General features: G+C 38.6%; 1 protein-coding gene across 1 annotated transcript in view; it reads left to right on the plus strand.

Annotated features, from left to right (window-relative positions):
• The window catches only part of COL1A2 (collagen type I alpha 2 chain), a 36,156-nt gene extending 19,770 nt beyond the window's left edge, over nt 1-16,386 (plus strand). The window contains exons 29-51 of the mRNA XM_063606253.1: nt 908-952; nt 2,089-2,187; nt 3,408-3,515; nt 4,190-4,243; nt 5,188-5,241; nt 5,924-5,977; nt 6,082-6,135; nt 6,232-6,339; nt 6,700-6,753; nt 7,600-7,653; nt 8,655-8,816; nt 10,021-10,128; nt 10,802-10,909; nt 11,295-11,348; nt 11,435-11,542; nt 11,683-11,736; nt 12,108-12,215; nt 12,689-12,742; nt 12,869-12,976; nt 13,308-13,566; nt 13,974-14,158; nt 14,870-15,112; nt 15,930-16,386. Coding sequence (XP_063462323.1) covers nt 908-952; nt 2,089-2,187; nt 3,408-3,515; nt 4,190-4,243; nt 5,188-5,241; nt 5,924-5,977; nt 6,082-6,135; nt 6,232-6,339; nt 6,700-6,753; nt 7,600-7,653; nt 8,655-8,816; nt 10,021-10,128; nt 10,802-10,909; nt 11,295-11,348; nt 11,435-11,542; nt 11,683-11,736; nt 12,108-12,215; nt 12,689-12,742; nt 12,869-12,976; nt 13,308-13,566; nt 13,974-14,158; nt 14,870-15,112; nt 15,930-16,076 — 2,382 coding nt within the window. The 3' untranslated portion in view covers nt 16,077-16,386. The remainder of the gene's footprint in view (nt 1-907; nt 953-2,088; nt 2,188-3,407; nt 3,516-4,189; nt 4,244-5,187; nt 5,242-5,923; nt 5,978-6,081; nt 6,136-6,231; nt 6,340-6,699; nt 6,754-7,599; nt 7,654-8,654; nt 8,817-10,020; nt 10,129-10,801; nt 10,910-11,294; nt 11,349-11,434; nt 11,543-11,682; nt 11,737-12,107; nt 12,216-12,688; nt 12,743-12,868; nt 12,977-13,307; nt 13,567-13,973; nt 14,159-14,869; nt 15,113-15,929) is intronic.
• Nucleotides 16,387-17,315: the final 929 nt, after the last annotated feature.

Raw genomic sequence — 17,315 nt, forward strand, 5'->3', positions numbered from 1 at the left:
GAATTTCCCCCTGTTTAATACCCCACTGCTATGCAATTATAATATGTAAAAGAAAATTTCGTATTTCATATGTTAATGATAGTGTTTTACATACTTTGGTGCTGATGGAGAGAATGAGCCAAATTAGTTCTGATTACTTTGTTTTACAGATTTAATGAAACATCACCTTATGAAAGTAAAATCTATCAATGAATATTTTATTTAATAGCCTTACTTTTTGTATTGTTCTTGATAACGTTAAGATACAAATTATTTCCTTCCCCATAGTGAAAAAGTAAATGCACAATTTTCAATCAAACTAGATCCTGAAAAATTCCTTTTGTGTTTTTCTTGGCATTCAGACATGACACTGCTATACACAATCAGGGCATGAGTTCTGAGTCATTTTCTCTCTAATTGTGATGAATGTGCCCCAATTTAGTTACATTCTGTGGCCTGGTCTCCTTTGTCAACAGTAGGACACATTAAGGAGACAGCTGGTCAGTAATAAAAGAGATACACTTGGGTATACAATTAACTAGGTAATGTACAGAATATGATAATTTCTCCTAAGAAGACGATCTGTTATACAGCTAAAAATAGGCAACGTCTAATATTCATTATTATTTATCTTATTATTGAAGGAAATCGTCTGTTTTGTCACTTTTTAAAAAGCAATAAACTAAATAATGGGAAACAAATTTTTTGATACCAAGTTCTGGGATGGATACATTTTTGTCACCAATAAAATTCTCTCTTTCTGTATCTTTCCATACTAAAAGTTGTTCTTATTAGCCTGTGTACTTATGCACTCATGTAGATACTGCCAGGTTTATTTCACTCTTTCCAAATTTTTCAAATATTTTAATCATAAGTGAATTTAGAGATCACACACAGATTTCATGCTTTATTCTCATGTTTTGTCTAGGGTCTCCATGGTGAGTTTGGTCTCCCTGGTCCTGCTGGTCCAAGAGTAAGTGTTACTTCATTAACTTTCATAAACTCTGGCAATGTGTTTTTAAAAGTAGTAGTGCTTTCTCCTTAAAGCCACTGATGACCCTGCAACAAGTCTCTGATGCTCTTCTATAGTCAAATGTAATCTGTAGAAAGCATTAGATTTCTAAGTTGATAGTAGAATTTTTTGTTTCGTTGCTCATATTTCCTATTCTATAATTACATAGTTATAAGAAACAAATAAATCAATATATATTATAGTCAGTGATTTATATAGACAACTATGCTACATTTGTGACAGTGGCTCAACTTGAGCTAAGGAAAAATAATATGTTACTAAGATATAAAGTTAATTTTGGCCATATGTGTTGATGTTCAAAGCCTAAAGCCGAATTTATGAGTAGTCATATAAAGAAAAAAATACTTAGTTTCTCTATGGGTATTAGCATCACTGAAATGATTAATTTGCCCTGAAAGTATTCCATCATGTCACTAGTTAACACATATGTAGGAAGCTCAAAGAACCAACTTATAACAAGGTCCTTTGAAACAGTTACAACGTGGACCTATGTGATAAATATTTTGGGCTATAGAATGCTATGTTCTAGTGATATTTAGATGTAAATTGGGAGATATTTAGATAGACAGACTATATATATATATACACAAATACATATATCAAATATACATATGAATATTGTAACTGTTATATCATTATTACACAGGGTTATAAAAAGGGGGCATAGAAAGGAGAATATCTAATGTTATCTACACCTGCCATTGCTATTCAACTAAAATGACACAATCTTTTCTTTGAATACTACACATAACTGGCATCTGTTTTTACCTATGGATTTATCACAGAAAAGACTCCCCAAAGAAGGGGAATGAATTGCAAAAATTGAATATTATACTCTAGAAGCAACGAATTCTGGAGTTGTAGTCATGGAACATTAGAGCTAAGTGACACTTTAGAGAATATCTCATCAATCTCTTCATTTTACTAGTGGAGAAATTAGGAACAAAAGAAATGTTAATTTGCTAATAAATGCAGAACCAGGGCTCGGAAGCTACACAAATGTAAACTCTCATATGTAAAACAGTATCACTGAAAGTGATGAATGGTGCAACACTTCTTCTAATCACTTTTTTCAGGGGGAACGCGGTCCCCCAGGTGAGAGTGGTGCTGCCGGTCCTACTGGTCCTATTGGAAGCCGAGGTCCTTCTGGACCCCCAGGGCCTGATGGAAACAAGGTAAAATCTTATGTTTTCTATATTACTGGTTTGGCCCAGTCTGCCTAGAATAAGTAGACCCTTTACAATAGAAAGATAATTGTTTTTCAGATTTTTATTTATTTCCAGTTCTGTGATGACTTCCCTCTCAGTAAACAGCAATCCGATTCCAGTGGACCTGAACTATTCTAAACAAACAAACAATAGCAACAAACTGTGGGGGAAAATTCAGAGTTCCCAAAACATAAATGAATTAGTATGGGTTGTCACTCTTTTCTCCTCACGCTGTTCATGCTTTTGTTTTAGTCTAGAAACATTGTATATATTGGACATTATTTTCAGAGAAAATAACTTTTTATCTTAACATCTCATCCCATAGAGTAAAATTTCAACAAGTAGTCTGAATTTTAATAATAAGAGTTTATGATGATAAAAATTCATTGGGCAATACATTCACCCCCAAAAATTTGTCTGGAAACTTGTGTTCCAAAATAGAATCTGTGGTTTAGATTTTAAAATAGATTTAATATACATTCCTGAAAAAGAGATTACCTTAACCACAATAAAAAGAAGACAACACATATTATTTTCATTCTTAACTCTAGGGGAAAAAATGTAAACATTAGTTGCAAAAAGCTATTTTAGTGTATGGAAGGATGCTCTTGGGAAAAAAATAAAAACATAAAAGGGAGAGAGGAAATAAAGAAACCACGGTTTCGTGAGGTAGTACTTTCAAAGGGATCTATTTATCTCAGAAGCTAGTCAACAGGTTTTAAGTATGTGGAATTGTAGGGTTTTATATAAAAATGGAAGATACAGTCTCTACTCTTAAGGAGATTAAAACACAAACATCTCCTCAATTGACAAGGTCTCTTTCCATGTTTTCTATCTGGGCTAAGAGACTTAACCTTGAAAAATGTTTGTGGGTAAACATTTTCTACTCTCTGCTTCCCATTGTCCTATCCTCTTCTCCATGCCTGCCATCCTTAAGAGGACTGAAGCAGGTTATAAAGGAATCACAGCTGTGCACTCCCACTACCCTCATCTCTTCAGTCACCATGTCATTAACAGCATCTCTCTCTGCTATATTCTCCCTCCTTTCAATAGCCCAGCCTTCTTTGTGTTTCAAAGCAGGCAAGAAGCCTGTCTAGCTAGCTGTTTAAATTAGAATTCTTCAAGAGTTTGATTCTTCATTTTCTTCTTTCTCCACTAAAATTGATTTCACATGTGTTTGACTCAAGGGTGAACCTGGTGTGGTTGGTGCTGTGGGCACTGCTGGTCCATCTGGTCCTAGTGGACTCCCAGGAGAGAGGGGTGCTGCTGGCATACCTGGAGGCAAGGGAGAAAAGGTACCCTCCCAGTGTTGACCCCTATTACATATTGTTGATGAACTCTAGTAAAGAAGGCTGCACAAGGATGCCCAAGTTTTCACAATTCTTGGCAGGTGGTCTGGTAGCATTTTGATATCTATCTATATACATTTCCCTCTGCCACCTAGCACCTACACATTTCTAAACTCACTAATCTGGCAAAATTCCTTGCTACCATGGAATTTCACACAAACAGATGGTGTTGAGTAATACATGAGGCTCATTTTAATGCCACTAACAATAATGCCTCATCCTGCCCTAATTAATGGGAAGAAGCTACATTGAACAGCTGTCAACCGTGCTACTGCATTAGTTATGCCGTAAGAGTGATCAGGCGCTGCAGCCCATTGTGATGTTGCCTTACAATTCTGTCCACATGAATCTGTACCTTGCTTGATTATGCTTCAGGAGAGTGTACGGAAATTAGAAAAGATTGTTTAACAATAATCTGGAAATGGCCTTGAATTATTTTTTCCTCATTATTTTTCTCGATTAACATTCTACAGAATGGTAAGGAATCGAGACATTGCTAAAAATCTTAAATGACTGAAGGTATCATAGCATCTTCTGTAAAAAAGAAAAAAACTTCATATTAATTTTGATTCAAAATTTTGGTCAGAAAACAAAAAGTTGCTCTTGCTTTATACTTTCAGGGTGAACCTGGTCTCAGAGGTGAAATTGGTAACCCTGGCAGAGATGGTGCTCGTGTGAGTAGAATTTTGTTTGTATGTTTCTTCGTACTTAGATTTTTTTTGATGTTTGAATTGAGAAGTTTTCCAAATTAGAACTACACACACTTTATTTATCAAGTTTAATAAAATAACATTCCTTTCTCTCCTGGGTCTATGACTAATAATATCATTTTACACGTTCCAAAGGAAAAATTAAATGGGATTTAACCTCTTTGAAAATAATATCCTGAAATTTCTAACTTCCCTAGTGTCAACGATACCAACTACAAACTATAGACCAAAAGCTTTAGGTTTAATAGAATATTAAATGATTGTTTCAAGTGATAACAGAGATTAAAATAAATAAATAAATAAGTCTCCTATGCTTTAGGAAGCCGGAACCTCTAACAAGATTCTATAGTTATTCAAACCTACTCCCTAGAAATTTATCACCCAAAGAGCAGCCCCAAAGATTAGCTGTTAATGCCATGAAGATGCCAAAGATAATCCCATGACAGTCTAATTACCTTATCTCGTATGTCAGCCTTATGGGTCTTCCAGGCCACAGTCAGCCTGGATTCCTTTATTCACCTCTCCTTCAGAGCTGAAAACTGACTGTAGCACATCTGTAATAGTCTTTCTTTTGAATCACATAGTTCTAACAGTTTCAAACAAGGCTACTCATTTGCTGCTCTCCAGGGAATTTTACAATAGCGGAAAGTTCAGATCTCCCAAATTTCTGACCTGCTATTGACTTACACATTTCCATAACCTTTATTACTGGAGTACCCTCCTTCTGAGAGTGGCTTCTAATAGTCTTGTTAATTAGAACCAAAATACATCAGAGGCCTTCTAGATATCCAACCAGAGTGCAGTGAAAGTGTTCAGTCACTGTATAAGCACAGAAAAAAAGAATGACAAGGTTCACTTTTGATGATACGGGGTGTTATTAATAAGACATGTTTCCTTTTTGGTACTAGGGTGCTCCTGGTGCTGTGGGTGCCCCTGGTCCTGCTGGAGCCACAGGTGACCGGGTAAGCATGCATTTTCACTAAGCCAACAGCAATATCTAAAATTTCCCGCCTTCCCTACTCCCAAAGAGCCCCAGCAATTCATTTTTATGGCTTGGTATAAAGCCTACTTATTTAAAAACCTAGCTATTGTGATAGAGCAGCAGGAAACAAATGTTGTGTGTTTAAAATTACTTTTCCCTTCCTATAGATGTGCCAGCTATCTGATCTATACTCTAATCCCTAGCATTTGTTTTAAAGTCTCTCCATGTTGCGCATTAACAATATCCTAATGCACTGAGGCTTCTCAAAGCCTTCAATTATTACCAAAAAAATCAATAAAATACTTAGTGTGCCCATTTCACATTGAACTCTCCACTTAAAATAGATCTTATTTATTGTATTGCAAAGATTGCCACAAATAGATCAGCCCTGTGTCCATCTAAAAATTAAAATGTCCTCCTCCTGGTATTGTAGGCACTGATTTATAGTGTTTTCTCAAGTGTATAACCCATACCACTTAACCCCCAAAATGAAAATAGCATTAAGTAAAAATCCACTTCATTTTACTCTGTGAGATGTGCGTCAGTTAACTCTTCCAAGGCAACTACAGACTCTGTCTGTCCACCACTGTTCTCTCTCCCTCCCAGTTCTTTGAGCATCTATGTCAGGCACATTAACAGATTCATCTTTGGTCCCATCATAGGGCGAAGCTGGGGCTGCTGGTCCTGCTGGTCCTGCTGGTCCTCGGGGAAGCCCTGTAAGTAAGAACCTGGGTCATTTTGTATACTCACACCTCACAATGTTTAGACATTGATGAACCTAGGATTGATAACACATTTTTAAATCCCTTCTCCCACCTAGGGTGAACGTGGTGAGGTCGGTCCTGCTGGCCCCAATGGATTTGCTGGTCCTGCTGTGAGTATCACATAACGAAGATTAATCTGAAAACACCCTAAGTTGGGGAGTAGAGTGGGTCGGAATACCAGAGCTGTAACTGTTTATTTCCAACAGGGTGCTGCTGGTCAACCTGGTGCTAAAGGAGAAAGAGGAGCCAAAGGGCCTAAGGGTGAAAACGGTGTTGTTGGTCCCACAGGCCCCGTTGGAGCTGCTGGCCCAGCTGTAAGTTGAATTCACTGGTGGTCCACACAGCAGCTACCCATTAGATCTTCCAATTAAATATATATCCGTCAAGTGCCTGCTGTGCAACAGGGAATATACCAGATAGAAGATGGAAAATAATGGAAGGATTAACATTTGCACACTGCTTTACAATGTATAAAAGTTTCATAAATATTGTTTTATCTTAATTCTCTGATAACCTCATAAGGGTGGTAATATTGAAGAACATTCTGACACAGATAGTCATTTTTTATTTCTACATTTTCTTCTAAGAGATGCGGGAATGATCCCCTTGAAGAAAAGAGTAGCATTTATAAGGGTTTGTTTGTGATTTGACTCCATCTTTTTGTTTGCATTTAGGGTCCAAATGGTCCCCCTGGTCCTGCTGGAAGTCGTGGTGATGGAGGCCCCCCTGTGAGTATTTACAATGGACTCTCGCCGCTTTTCTTTCTTCAGAATCTATTAAGGACACTTGAAAGTTTTGAAATTTTTGGTAAATTTGGACTACCATGAGGAAACTTTTGAGATTCAAGTTCATTCTATTCAGAGCAATTCTGATATTGATGTTAACTTGAACTCAGCTGGAACTCAGTGTATGTTGCTATCAGCTCACTTGAGGTAATAACCAAGGTGGGCCCTAGGCAGTTTAATTGTAAAGTCGGAAGAAATATTCCTTTGGCGTCTTTCATCTGTTTATTAATACGCCCCTTCTTCTGCCTGACCACGTCCTTCCCCTTTGCAGGCAATGCTATCACAACAATTCTCTAGAGACCCAGAGCTCCCCAAAAATGAACTTTACTGACTTCTTCTCTCACTGGACAATGCTGAATTATCTAGGTCATTTGTTATTCTTTTGTCCGTGAACACCATTACCTATTAAGTGTCCATTTCCTTACCACTCAGCCAGGTGGTAAAGATAGTTATTAATGTATACACATTAATGTGTAATAATGACATAGTGTCTTATCTTCATACCTTTACAACCATAAGATAATATGTCAGCATTTCAGAAAGGACCATCCAAACCTTAACACAAAATATGGGCATTGCAACTGGTGGTATGCTGGTAAGGAAGATGTGTGGGGAAGGAGGGCCTTCAGGGTCCTGGCTAAATAATGCCCTATATAAAGCTGCCTACCTCCTACTCCTTGGTCTATCCCTGGTCACATGTACTGATTTTCCAAAAAAAAGAAATTCCCATCTTACCCAAATTCTTGGAGTTGATGTTGACTGTGGAATTCTAATGTGCTTGGCTCTTAGGGTATGACTGGTTTCCCTGGTGCTGCTGGACGGACTGGTCCCCCAGGACCCTCTGTAAGTAAATCACTACAAACGTGTCTTCATTTACTCTAGCCAAAAGGCCTGGCTTCTGATAGGAAACTGGTAAGAAACTCTTCATGAAAACACATCACTAATATTCGCTATTACTCTCCTGGTCTGAAATCAGCTTTTCTGAACCATTAAGGTATTTCATCACAAGTTATATTTTATAATATCAGTTTAAGAGGCTTTTATTCATGTGAACACCAGTCCCCTTTCAGGGGCATGGTCTTTTTGAAAAAAAAAAAAAAAAAAAAGAACAGTTTTAGCCACATATCAGATATTTCTATATCTAATTATCCTTTATGGCTAACATTCTGCCTCCATTGTTAAGGTATAATTGTTCCTGAATTTAAAGGTGGTTTGGCCTCTAATTTAATTCTGATTCAGACTCTCCTGTCAGGACTCAAGAAAATTTAATTAATTACCAAGGATTAAGTCTTCTGGTTAAGGTTTCGGGGAAAAAAAGTAGCAAAGATGTTGATTTCTTGGAATCCTTTTATAGGTTCATAACAGAAAAATCTTCATTCCCTGTAGGCATTTAATTAAACCTAGTTGAGAAGTGTGTGGGATTCCTCAATTATGAACAAAACGCGTATATTGGCTTTCTTTAAAAAAAAAAAAAAGAAGAAAAAAGAAAAGGCAAAGTCCTTCGAAACTCAGAGTCCCATTCATTTATCATTAACTCCTATCATTCTACATAGTTCTGATTCCAATATGCCAGGGTACCAGTGGCATGACATTGTTTTTCCTCATAGAAATTTGCCATAGTCTCTCCTCCATTATTTGGTTGGTTACAGCCTCATAAAGGAAGACAGGAGTTGCTTCTTTCTGCAAGAAAGAAGGTTAAAAACTGTAAATATTTCCCCCAAATGGCCAGGGTATTATTTTATTGTATCACATCATTTGCATCTTAAGATCTAGAATCTTTGCTGCTCTCTTCCAGGCCCTTGGTGATTAACAGAAAGGAAATGACCTTGTACATTTGCTCATAGGGTATTTCTGGCCCTCCTGGTCCCCCTGGTCCTGCTGGGAAAGAAGGGCTTCGTGGTCCTCGTGGTGACCAAGGTCCAGTTGGCCGAACTGGAGAAGTAGGTGCAGTTGGTCCCCCTGGCTTCGCTGGTGAGAAGGGTCCCTCTGGAGAGGCTGGTACTGCTGTAAGTGATTTCCAACTCCTCTTTCTTAATACCTTATGCTGAATTAAAATAAAGCCCCTACACAAATCTTCAAGTGGCATCTATTTGTTGATGAGTATTGCAGGCTCTCAAGTAGAGCTCAGTTGAGCCAGGAAATCTGTCCAGCACACACTGAGGGGCTGTGGCTTCCAAGATGCTCAGAAAGCACAAAATTGGGAAGACAATAAATGAGGGAACTCAGTTTTATCACACAGCCCTTTAAGCTATTGAAGGCACCTTACTGGTACCAGGATTAGAACAGAGTCTCATTGCTGTGGCCATCCTACTACATATTAATCAATCTCAGTAGGCTACCAATTTCTTAAACATACACTGTCCAATATTAGTGCTACTCTGAAAGATGCCCCTATTAGACCTTAGAGGCCAAAGTCAAAATTTGCTTCCTTTTGATATACTGATTTTACTGATTTCCTTTTTGTTTTTGTTTTTGTTTTTTTGTTTTGGGATGGAGTTCCCCTCTGTTGCCCAGGCTGGAGTGCAGTGGCACGATCTCAGCTCACTGCAACTTCCGCCTCCCCAATTCAAGTAATTCTCTTGTCTCAGCCTCCCAAGTAGCTGGGACTACAGGCACACACCATCATGCCTAGCTAATTTTTGTATTTTTAGTAAAGACGGGGTTTCACCATATTGGTCAGGCTGGTCTCGATCTCCTGACCTCAGGTGATCCACCCACCTTGACCTCCTAAAGTGCTGGGATTACACATGTGAGCCACCCCACCCAGCCTGATTTCCTTTCCTTTGTGTATATACCCAGCAGTGTGATTGCTGGATCTTATGGTAGTTCTATTTTTAGTTTTTTGAGGAACCCCTCCTACTATGTACAACTATTATGTATCCATAACAATTTAAATTTTTTTATTTGTTTCCCTGCCTAGAGGCTATAAAAACTCTATTTCACCACCCCAAGTGTCTTTATAAATCTCAACCACATATTTTTAAATGTTGTGCCATTGGTCTCAAGGATGAATCAGATACAAAAGTATTCATGCCAAGATGTAAACTCACCATCATCACTAGAGAAAAGATATCCAAGGATATGTCCTAGTAATAGGAGGTCATTAGCCTTTTTCTAAGCTGAAGACAGTTTATTCTCACAATCTTCAAGCCAACCTGTGTTATCACCTAGGGTCTTACCCATAATACTCAGTATTTTTTCTCTATTTAGGGACCTCCTGGCACTCCAGGTCCTCAGGGTCTTCTTGGTGCCCCTGGTATTCTGGGTCTCCCTGGCTCGAGAGGTGAACGTGGTCTACCAGGTGTTGCTGGTGCTGTGGTGAGTGCTTGACAGTATTCTGACTCCATTAACATAAGAAAAGATTTTAAAAGCTGCCACTTCAAATGTGACAGATTGATCACTGAATAACTTCACTTAAGATTTTTATTCATGGCATTTTCTTTATACAGATCACATGTCACTTATCTAAGAAGCTTTAATACCACCTTACTTAGACACACACTATAAAGACACAGCTTAAAATTATGCAGAATGATTTTTGTTCTTTCCACGCACTTAGGAATGATACAATCTCTAATTGCATTTACTCCTCTGCAATATGAAATGCTGGCATCATTTATCCTGTAGGAAGAATGAAACTCTGGAAGTTCTGAATCATTCCATTAAACCTTATACGTGACAACAACTAGAAACCATCTCATCTCCATAAACTATATCAACTTTTTGAATTCATTTCATTTGGGATACTGAATGACACGAGGCTCACTTTTTACAGAGCAACATCCCGTGATTACATAAAGCTGGCCATCTACATGTGGAGAAGGAGGGCAGGGATGATACTAATGATACTTCTTACCATTGTGTGACCCATTCACATTCAATTTACCTTCTTCCTTCAAACTAGAATCTCCTGAGTAGGGTTGTTTTGGAGGGGAAGGTTAGCATTCCATCGAATAAGGGGAATGTCATTTTATCTTCTCTGCCTGTTTAGGGTGAACCTGGTCCTCTTGGCATTGCCGGCCCTCCTGGGGCCCGTGGTCCTCCTGGTGCTGTGGGTAGTCCTGGAGTCAACGGTGCTCCTGGTGAAGCTGGTCGTGATGTGAGTCCAACACTTGGTTTGTAAAATAAAACTGAGCAGGATTTCATTGTGTGAAACTTTATGTCCTGAGCTGAGGTTCTCTTCTTCCAAATTTCTGAACAAGATGGTCAGCTTCTCCATAGTATCTACACCTAGTACTGAAAATATGAAAATTGCTTAGGCCAAAGAATGGGCTTTTCAATAGCACACTGCAAAATTGGGCCCAAGTATTTAAAACATCTCTAAAAAATATCTAGGTTGGCAGGTTTTTATCCCTAGTTTTAACAGTCTGAAAGAGGGTTCGTTACTGAGCACTGGAAGTGATGAAGACAGAGTAGCCACAACATAGGGGCTGGTAGGCAGCAGAGCCTCACCAACAGCCTTAATTTGTGTGGTGTCTTCACAGGGCAACCCTGGGAACGATGGTCCCCCGGGTCGCGATGGTCAACCCGGACACAAGGTCAGTACACTTTTCATCTTTCTCTAATTCAAAAGTGATTAAAATGCAACCCAGATTGATGCTAAGTTTCATTTTGCCTTTGGTAGGGAGAGCGCGGTTACCCTGGCAATATTGGTCCCGTTGGTGCTGCAGGTGCACCTGGTCCTCATGGCCCCGTGGGTCCTGCTGGCAAACATGGAAACCGTGGTGAAACTGTAAGTTTGTGAATACCAGTCCCTCAGTGCAGCATTCTCGTGGGCTTCACTTCTGACTTCCCCACACTTGGGGATGGTGGAGGAGTGGGGAGGGGTATCTTGGGCCTAGCTAAGTTGTGTTTTTCTTTTTCATTTCACAGGGTCCTTCTGGTCCTGTTGGTCCTGCTGGTGCTGTTGGCCCAAGAGGTCCTAGTGTATGTACATGCTGAAGATTTCTTTGCAACGCTAACATTTAGAGAGAATCAGTCCAAAACATCTGTTAAGAAAATAAACAATATATCAGCTAGACTTAATATTTTTAAAAATTTTCAGTTCATGCTGAGAATTGATACAAATAACTTGAGCTATTTTAAATCTCTTATGCTTGTTTGTATTAAACAATTACAAGGATCTAGCCACTTTACAGATAGCTCAACTAAAGCAGATTACCAGCAGAGGTGAGAGCCTAGCTAAACCATTACATGTCCTGAGTTACCTTTGTAAACGAATTAAGCAGTATTTGTGGTGAAGTGAGTGCCGTTTTTTTAAAATGGTAAGTCTTATCCATCCTTCTGTTTCTTTATAGGGCCCACAAGGCATTCGTGGTGATAAGGGAGAGCCCGGTGAAAAGGGGCCCAGAGGTCTTCCTGGCTTAAAGGGACACAATGGATTGCAAGGTCTGCCTGGTATCGCTGTAAGTAAACTGTAGCCATCTCGCACATAAACTGATCCTGAAGGCCTTCAGCTCAGAAGGATTTTCATATTTTCACTGCTATTGTTCCAGTATAGCCTATATAATATCCATTTCCCATTCTCTGGCTAACTCCATCTCACTCTTGGAGGTAATGCTATTTCATACCAACATGAAAGGTGAGGATTAAGGGAGATAGAAATATACATACATTAAAATCTCCTGGTAACAATGTCCTTCAACCCCACTTAAAATAAACATAATTAGAGGAATGACTAATATTGCACTGCTGAAATAGGTTGTGAAAAAAAATTGAATATAATAGACATAATGGGAGAAAAGAGCCCCACTTTACATTTTCAATTTTCTCAATCCGGAGTCCATTTAAACTAAAGTTTCCCATTCAATTTGGAAAAAAAAAATATGTCTCTTGACATGTGCTCTGAAAGTGTGATTTTCCTCTTCTGTCTTTAAAGGGTCACCATGGTGATCAAGGTGCTCCTGGCTCCGTGGGTCCTGCTGGTCCTAGGGTAGGTGGACTCAAGAGAAGACAGTTCATCTCTGAAATAGAGGCTAAAGCAAGCAGTGAGCCCCAGGCTGCTGCTCCCTTGGTGGGATTCACCAGCTCACATGCACCTGGTGTCTGTCTTCCTTAGGGCCCTGCTGGTCCTTCTGGCCCTGCTGGAAAAGATGGTCGCACTGGACATCCTGGTACAGTTGGACCTGCTGGCATTCGAGGCCCTCAGGGTCACCAAGGCCCTGCTGTAAGTATGATTTGGGGAAATAATAAAGAAGATCACGGACCTAAGGAATGTTTTCTTCAGACTAAACCAAGACAACTTTGACAACCCATTAAAGTTAGCCCCATTTCAATATATCCTCTAAAATATCTGGAAATTGTCTATATGCAATGGGCTTGTTAAGTCCATCCCTGCAAGTGTGCCTGGGGGCTCGTTATTTATTTATGTGAACTTGATTATTTTTTACTGATTAGAACATGCTTCCATGTGAAGCTCAACTGAAAATCTGCTGCCATGGATGTCTCTCACTGTAACAAAATATAAAGCCTCTCCTATCTCACTTTCACCTTTGCAGGGCCCCCCTGGTCCCCCTGGCCCTCCTGGACCTCCAGGCGTAAGCGGTGGTGGTTATGACTTTGGTTACGATGGAGACTTCTACAGGGCTGACCAGCCTCGCTCAGCACCTTCTCTCAGACCCAAGGACTATGAAGTTGATGCTACTCTGAAGTCTCTCAACAACCAGATTGAGACCCTTCTTACTCCTGAAGGCTCTAGAAAGAACCCAGCTCGCACATGCCGTGACTTGAGACTCAGCCACCCAGAGTGGAGCAGTGGTAGGTCAAGATGTCCAGACCAGACTGACCCTTCTCACAAGTTGAGCTTTTCAAAATTAGTTTCCATTGACATTTAGAGTGAAAATGCATTTGGGTAAAGATTACATTATGTGAAATCACACCCAATTAATGAAGCATCATCTTCTCCCAACCAGCACCCAACCTCATTTCCCTTAAAATGTATTTTTGCACTTTTCATAGTAATAAGTACCCTGATTTGATTTTTCATGGAGGAGGGGAGGGAAGGAACTGTCTAATCTTAAAAATAGCCACCCTCTTCCTCTTAAATGTGGGGTAGACAATCAAAAATGTTACTTATGAGAGTCAGTATCTTTCATTAGTTATTATTAGAATCTGTGTTCTGCTCAATGAGAAGTTTCATGATCTGAATGTTATTTTCTTAAAAGGTTACTACTGGATTGACCCTAACCAAGGATGCACTATGGATGCTATCAAAGTATACTGTGATTTCTCTACTGGCGAAACCTGTATCCGGGCCCAACCTGAAAACATCCCAGCCAAGAACTGGTATAGGAGCTCCAAGGACAAGAAACACGTCTGGCTAGGAGAAACTATCAATGCTGGCAGCCAGGTGAGGAATCCCACAAACACCTCTCCTTCTGCTAAATAATATTTTGGTAGGACTGTTTGTTAATTATCTGCATTTTAATCTCTGACAAAAATGGGCTTATTAAAAAAAGACCTGTTCCTTTCCTGGGTTCCAATTTTGTCCTAAATTGCACATTCGAAGATGGATTGATTGGACACATCCATGTAATTCAAAGTTATTATTCAAATTTGACTTAATTGGTAATCATTGAAAAAACTGACTAATGTCATTTAGCGTGAAGGAGCACTGGCCAGCTATATGCCACACTCATACATATGCATTTTCAGAATGTGAGCAGCTTTTCTGAATTTTTAATCAAACCTTTTCACCAACTTTACTGAATGCCTACTGGAATTCCATAAATTACAAAATTACAGAAAAAGAAAAATGTCAGAATCTCTACCTCCTCATTCTCTTATTCTAGAGAAGAAGCATATGCAAAAAGGATTAATTGAAACAGATAACTTTTTTAGATGACCTTGCCTCAGTCTAGTAGGTCTTATGTTCATCTAGGTAACTGATACTTCAAAGACAAGTGAATTAAGTTTTCTTTAAAAGTACCCTTTTCCTAAGCTTGGATCTGAGTCCACTCTTCCTGAGATCTTTTTTTTTCTTTTTTTTTTTTTTTTATGTTTGACTCTTAGTATCTGAGTCCTTCTCCACTTAACTGGAATTTCATCTTATTTTCTGTAGTTTGAATATAATGTAGAAGGAGTGACTTCCAAGGAAATGGCTACCCAACTTGCCTTCATGCGCCTGCTGGCCAACTATGCCTCTCAGAACATCACCTACCACTGCAAGAACAGCATTGCATACATGGATGAGGAGACTGGCAACCTGAAAAAGGCTGTCATTCTACAGGGCTCTAATGATGTTGAACTTGTTGCTGAGGGCAACAGCAGGTTCACTTACACTGTTCTTGTAGATGGCTGCTCTGTAAGTAATAGTGAAATATGGGAATAGCTTTGGGAAGTGGGATGGGGGGGGTTCTAACTTAGACTGCCCCCAAGGGGGGGGTCTAAAGGGGGGTTAAAAGAACAGAAGAATGAGAGAACTAACTTATTTCATAAGTAAATTCAGTTTTTGTATGTATTTTATATTTATTTATTTATACGTATTAATTTCGTATTTAAATTCAGATGATAAATTCAGAGTATTCTTATCAGATAGTGCCTTCTGAAATGCTGAAATGTATACTATGTCCATGCATTGTTTTTTCTTTAGCATGTTTTTTAAATGGTAATGTGTGCCCAGAACTTAAAATTTCTTGAGACTTCAGTGGCCTAAACTATAATTTATAGTTATGTGTATTTTATTTTACTTATTAGTATGGCCTACATTTAACTTTTAATGCTTTTTCTACAATATGCTATAAATATAAGAAAAATTAAAATTCACTAACAGCAAGACTACATACCCACCCAGGTCCCGCTCCCAAAGACACACACAGAGGGACATACACACAACAATCCTAAAAATGACTTTGTAGAGATAGGTCACTTGGAATGTGTGTTGAAATGTTGTTGGTTTTTTTGGTTTGTTTGTTTGTTTGTTTTTTGTTAGACTGATAGGGAGCCCCTCCCACTAAAGACACCCTTGATACTGTTATTTCAAAGATGAACTTATTTATCTGGGACAGACATCTTCAGAAGGACACATGCCAAACAGTGGTTCTTATTAAATCAAAGGTTCAGATATTATCAGATTCAGAAATAGTGATGCTTTGTGTATCTATTTTCTTCTCTTTAAACAGAAAAAGACAAATGAATGGGGAAAGACAATCATTGAATACAAAACAAATAAGCCATCTCGCCTGCCCTTCCTTGATATTGCACCTTTGGACATCGGTGGTGCTGACCAGGAATTCTTTGTGGACATTGGCCCAGTCTGTTTCAAATAAATGAACTCAATCTAAATTAAAAAAGAAAGAAATTTGAAAAAACTTTCTCTTTGCCATTTCTTCTTCTTCTTTTTTAACTGAAAGCTGAATCCTTCCATTTCTTCTGCACATCTACTTGCTTAAATCGTGGGCAAAAGAGAAAAAGAAGGATTGATCAGAGCATTGTGCAATACAATTTCATTAACTCCTTCCCCCGCTCCCCCAAAAATTTGAATTTTTTTTCAACACTCTTACACCTGTTATGGAAAATGTCAACCTTTGTAAGAAAACCAAAATAAAAATTGAAAAATAAAAACCATGAACATTTGCACCACTTGTGGCTTTTGAATATCTTCCACAGAGGGAAGTTTAAAACCCAAACTTCCAAAGGTTTAAACTACCTCAAAACACTTTCCCATGAGTGTGATCCACATTGTTAGGTGCTGACCTAGACAGAGATGAACTGAGGTCCTTGTTTTGTTTTGTTCATAATACAAAGGTGCTAATTAATAGTATTTCAGATACTTGAAGAATGTTGATGGTGCTAGAAGAATTTGAGAAGAAATACTCCTGTATTGAGTTGTATCGTGTGGTGTATTTTTTTAAAAATTTGATTTAGCATTCATATTTTCCATCTTATTCCCAATTAAAAGTATGCAGATTATTTGCCCAAAGTTGTCCTCTTCTTCAGATTCAGCATTTGTTCTTTGCCAGTCTCATTTTCATCTTCTTCCATGGTTCCACAGAAGCTTTGTTTCTTGGGCAAGCAGAAAAATTAAATTGTACCTATTTTGTATATGTGAGATGTTTAAATAAATTGTGAAAAAAATGAAATAAAGCATGTTTGGTTTTCCAAAAGAACATATTGAGTAAAATTCCTTGCTTCAATGCTCTTTGCAATATAAATATGCATCTCTACCAGCCATTAGACCAAGTGCCTCTGATTAGATAGAAATTATGCAAAAAGGGCAGTTTGGTGTGGTAGAAAGAGCAGAGAACGAGGACCCAGGAGAGCTGAACTCCAGTTCTGGCTCTGTTCCTTGTGGCTGAGTGACCTTGAAACTCTGAGCCTCTGCATTTCAGTTTCCATAGCTATAATATGAAAAAATTCCTTTTCAGCACTATTAAGCATTTGCCCTACTCAAAATATGTAATATTTAAGCAACATGGCATTTTTGACCTAATTTTACTATAACCAAAGGTCTATAGAAACTTTTGGTTTATTATATATTAAGCACTTTATAACAGTGGCTGAAAGTT

This window comes from Pan paniscus, chromosome 6 (genome assembly GCF_029289425.2).
Source record: "Pan paniscus chromosome 6, NHGRI_mPanPan1-v2.0_pri, whole genome shotgun sequence".
NCBI classification, from domain to species: Eukaryota; Metazoa; Chordata; class Mammalia; order Primates; family Hominidae; genus Pan; species Pan paniscus.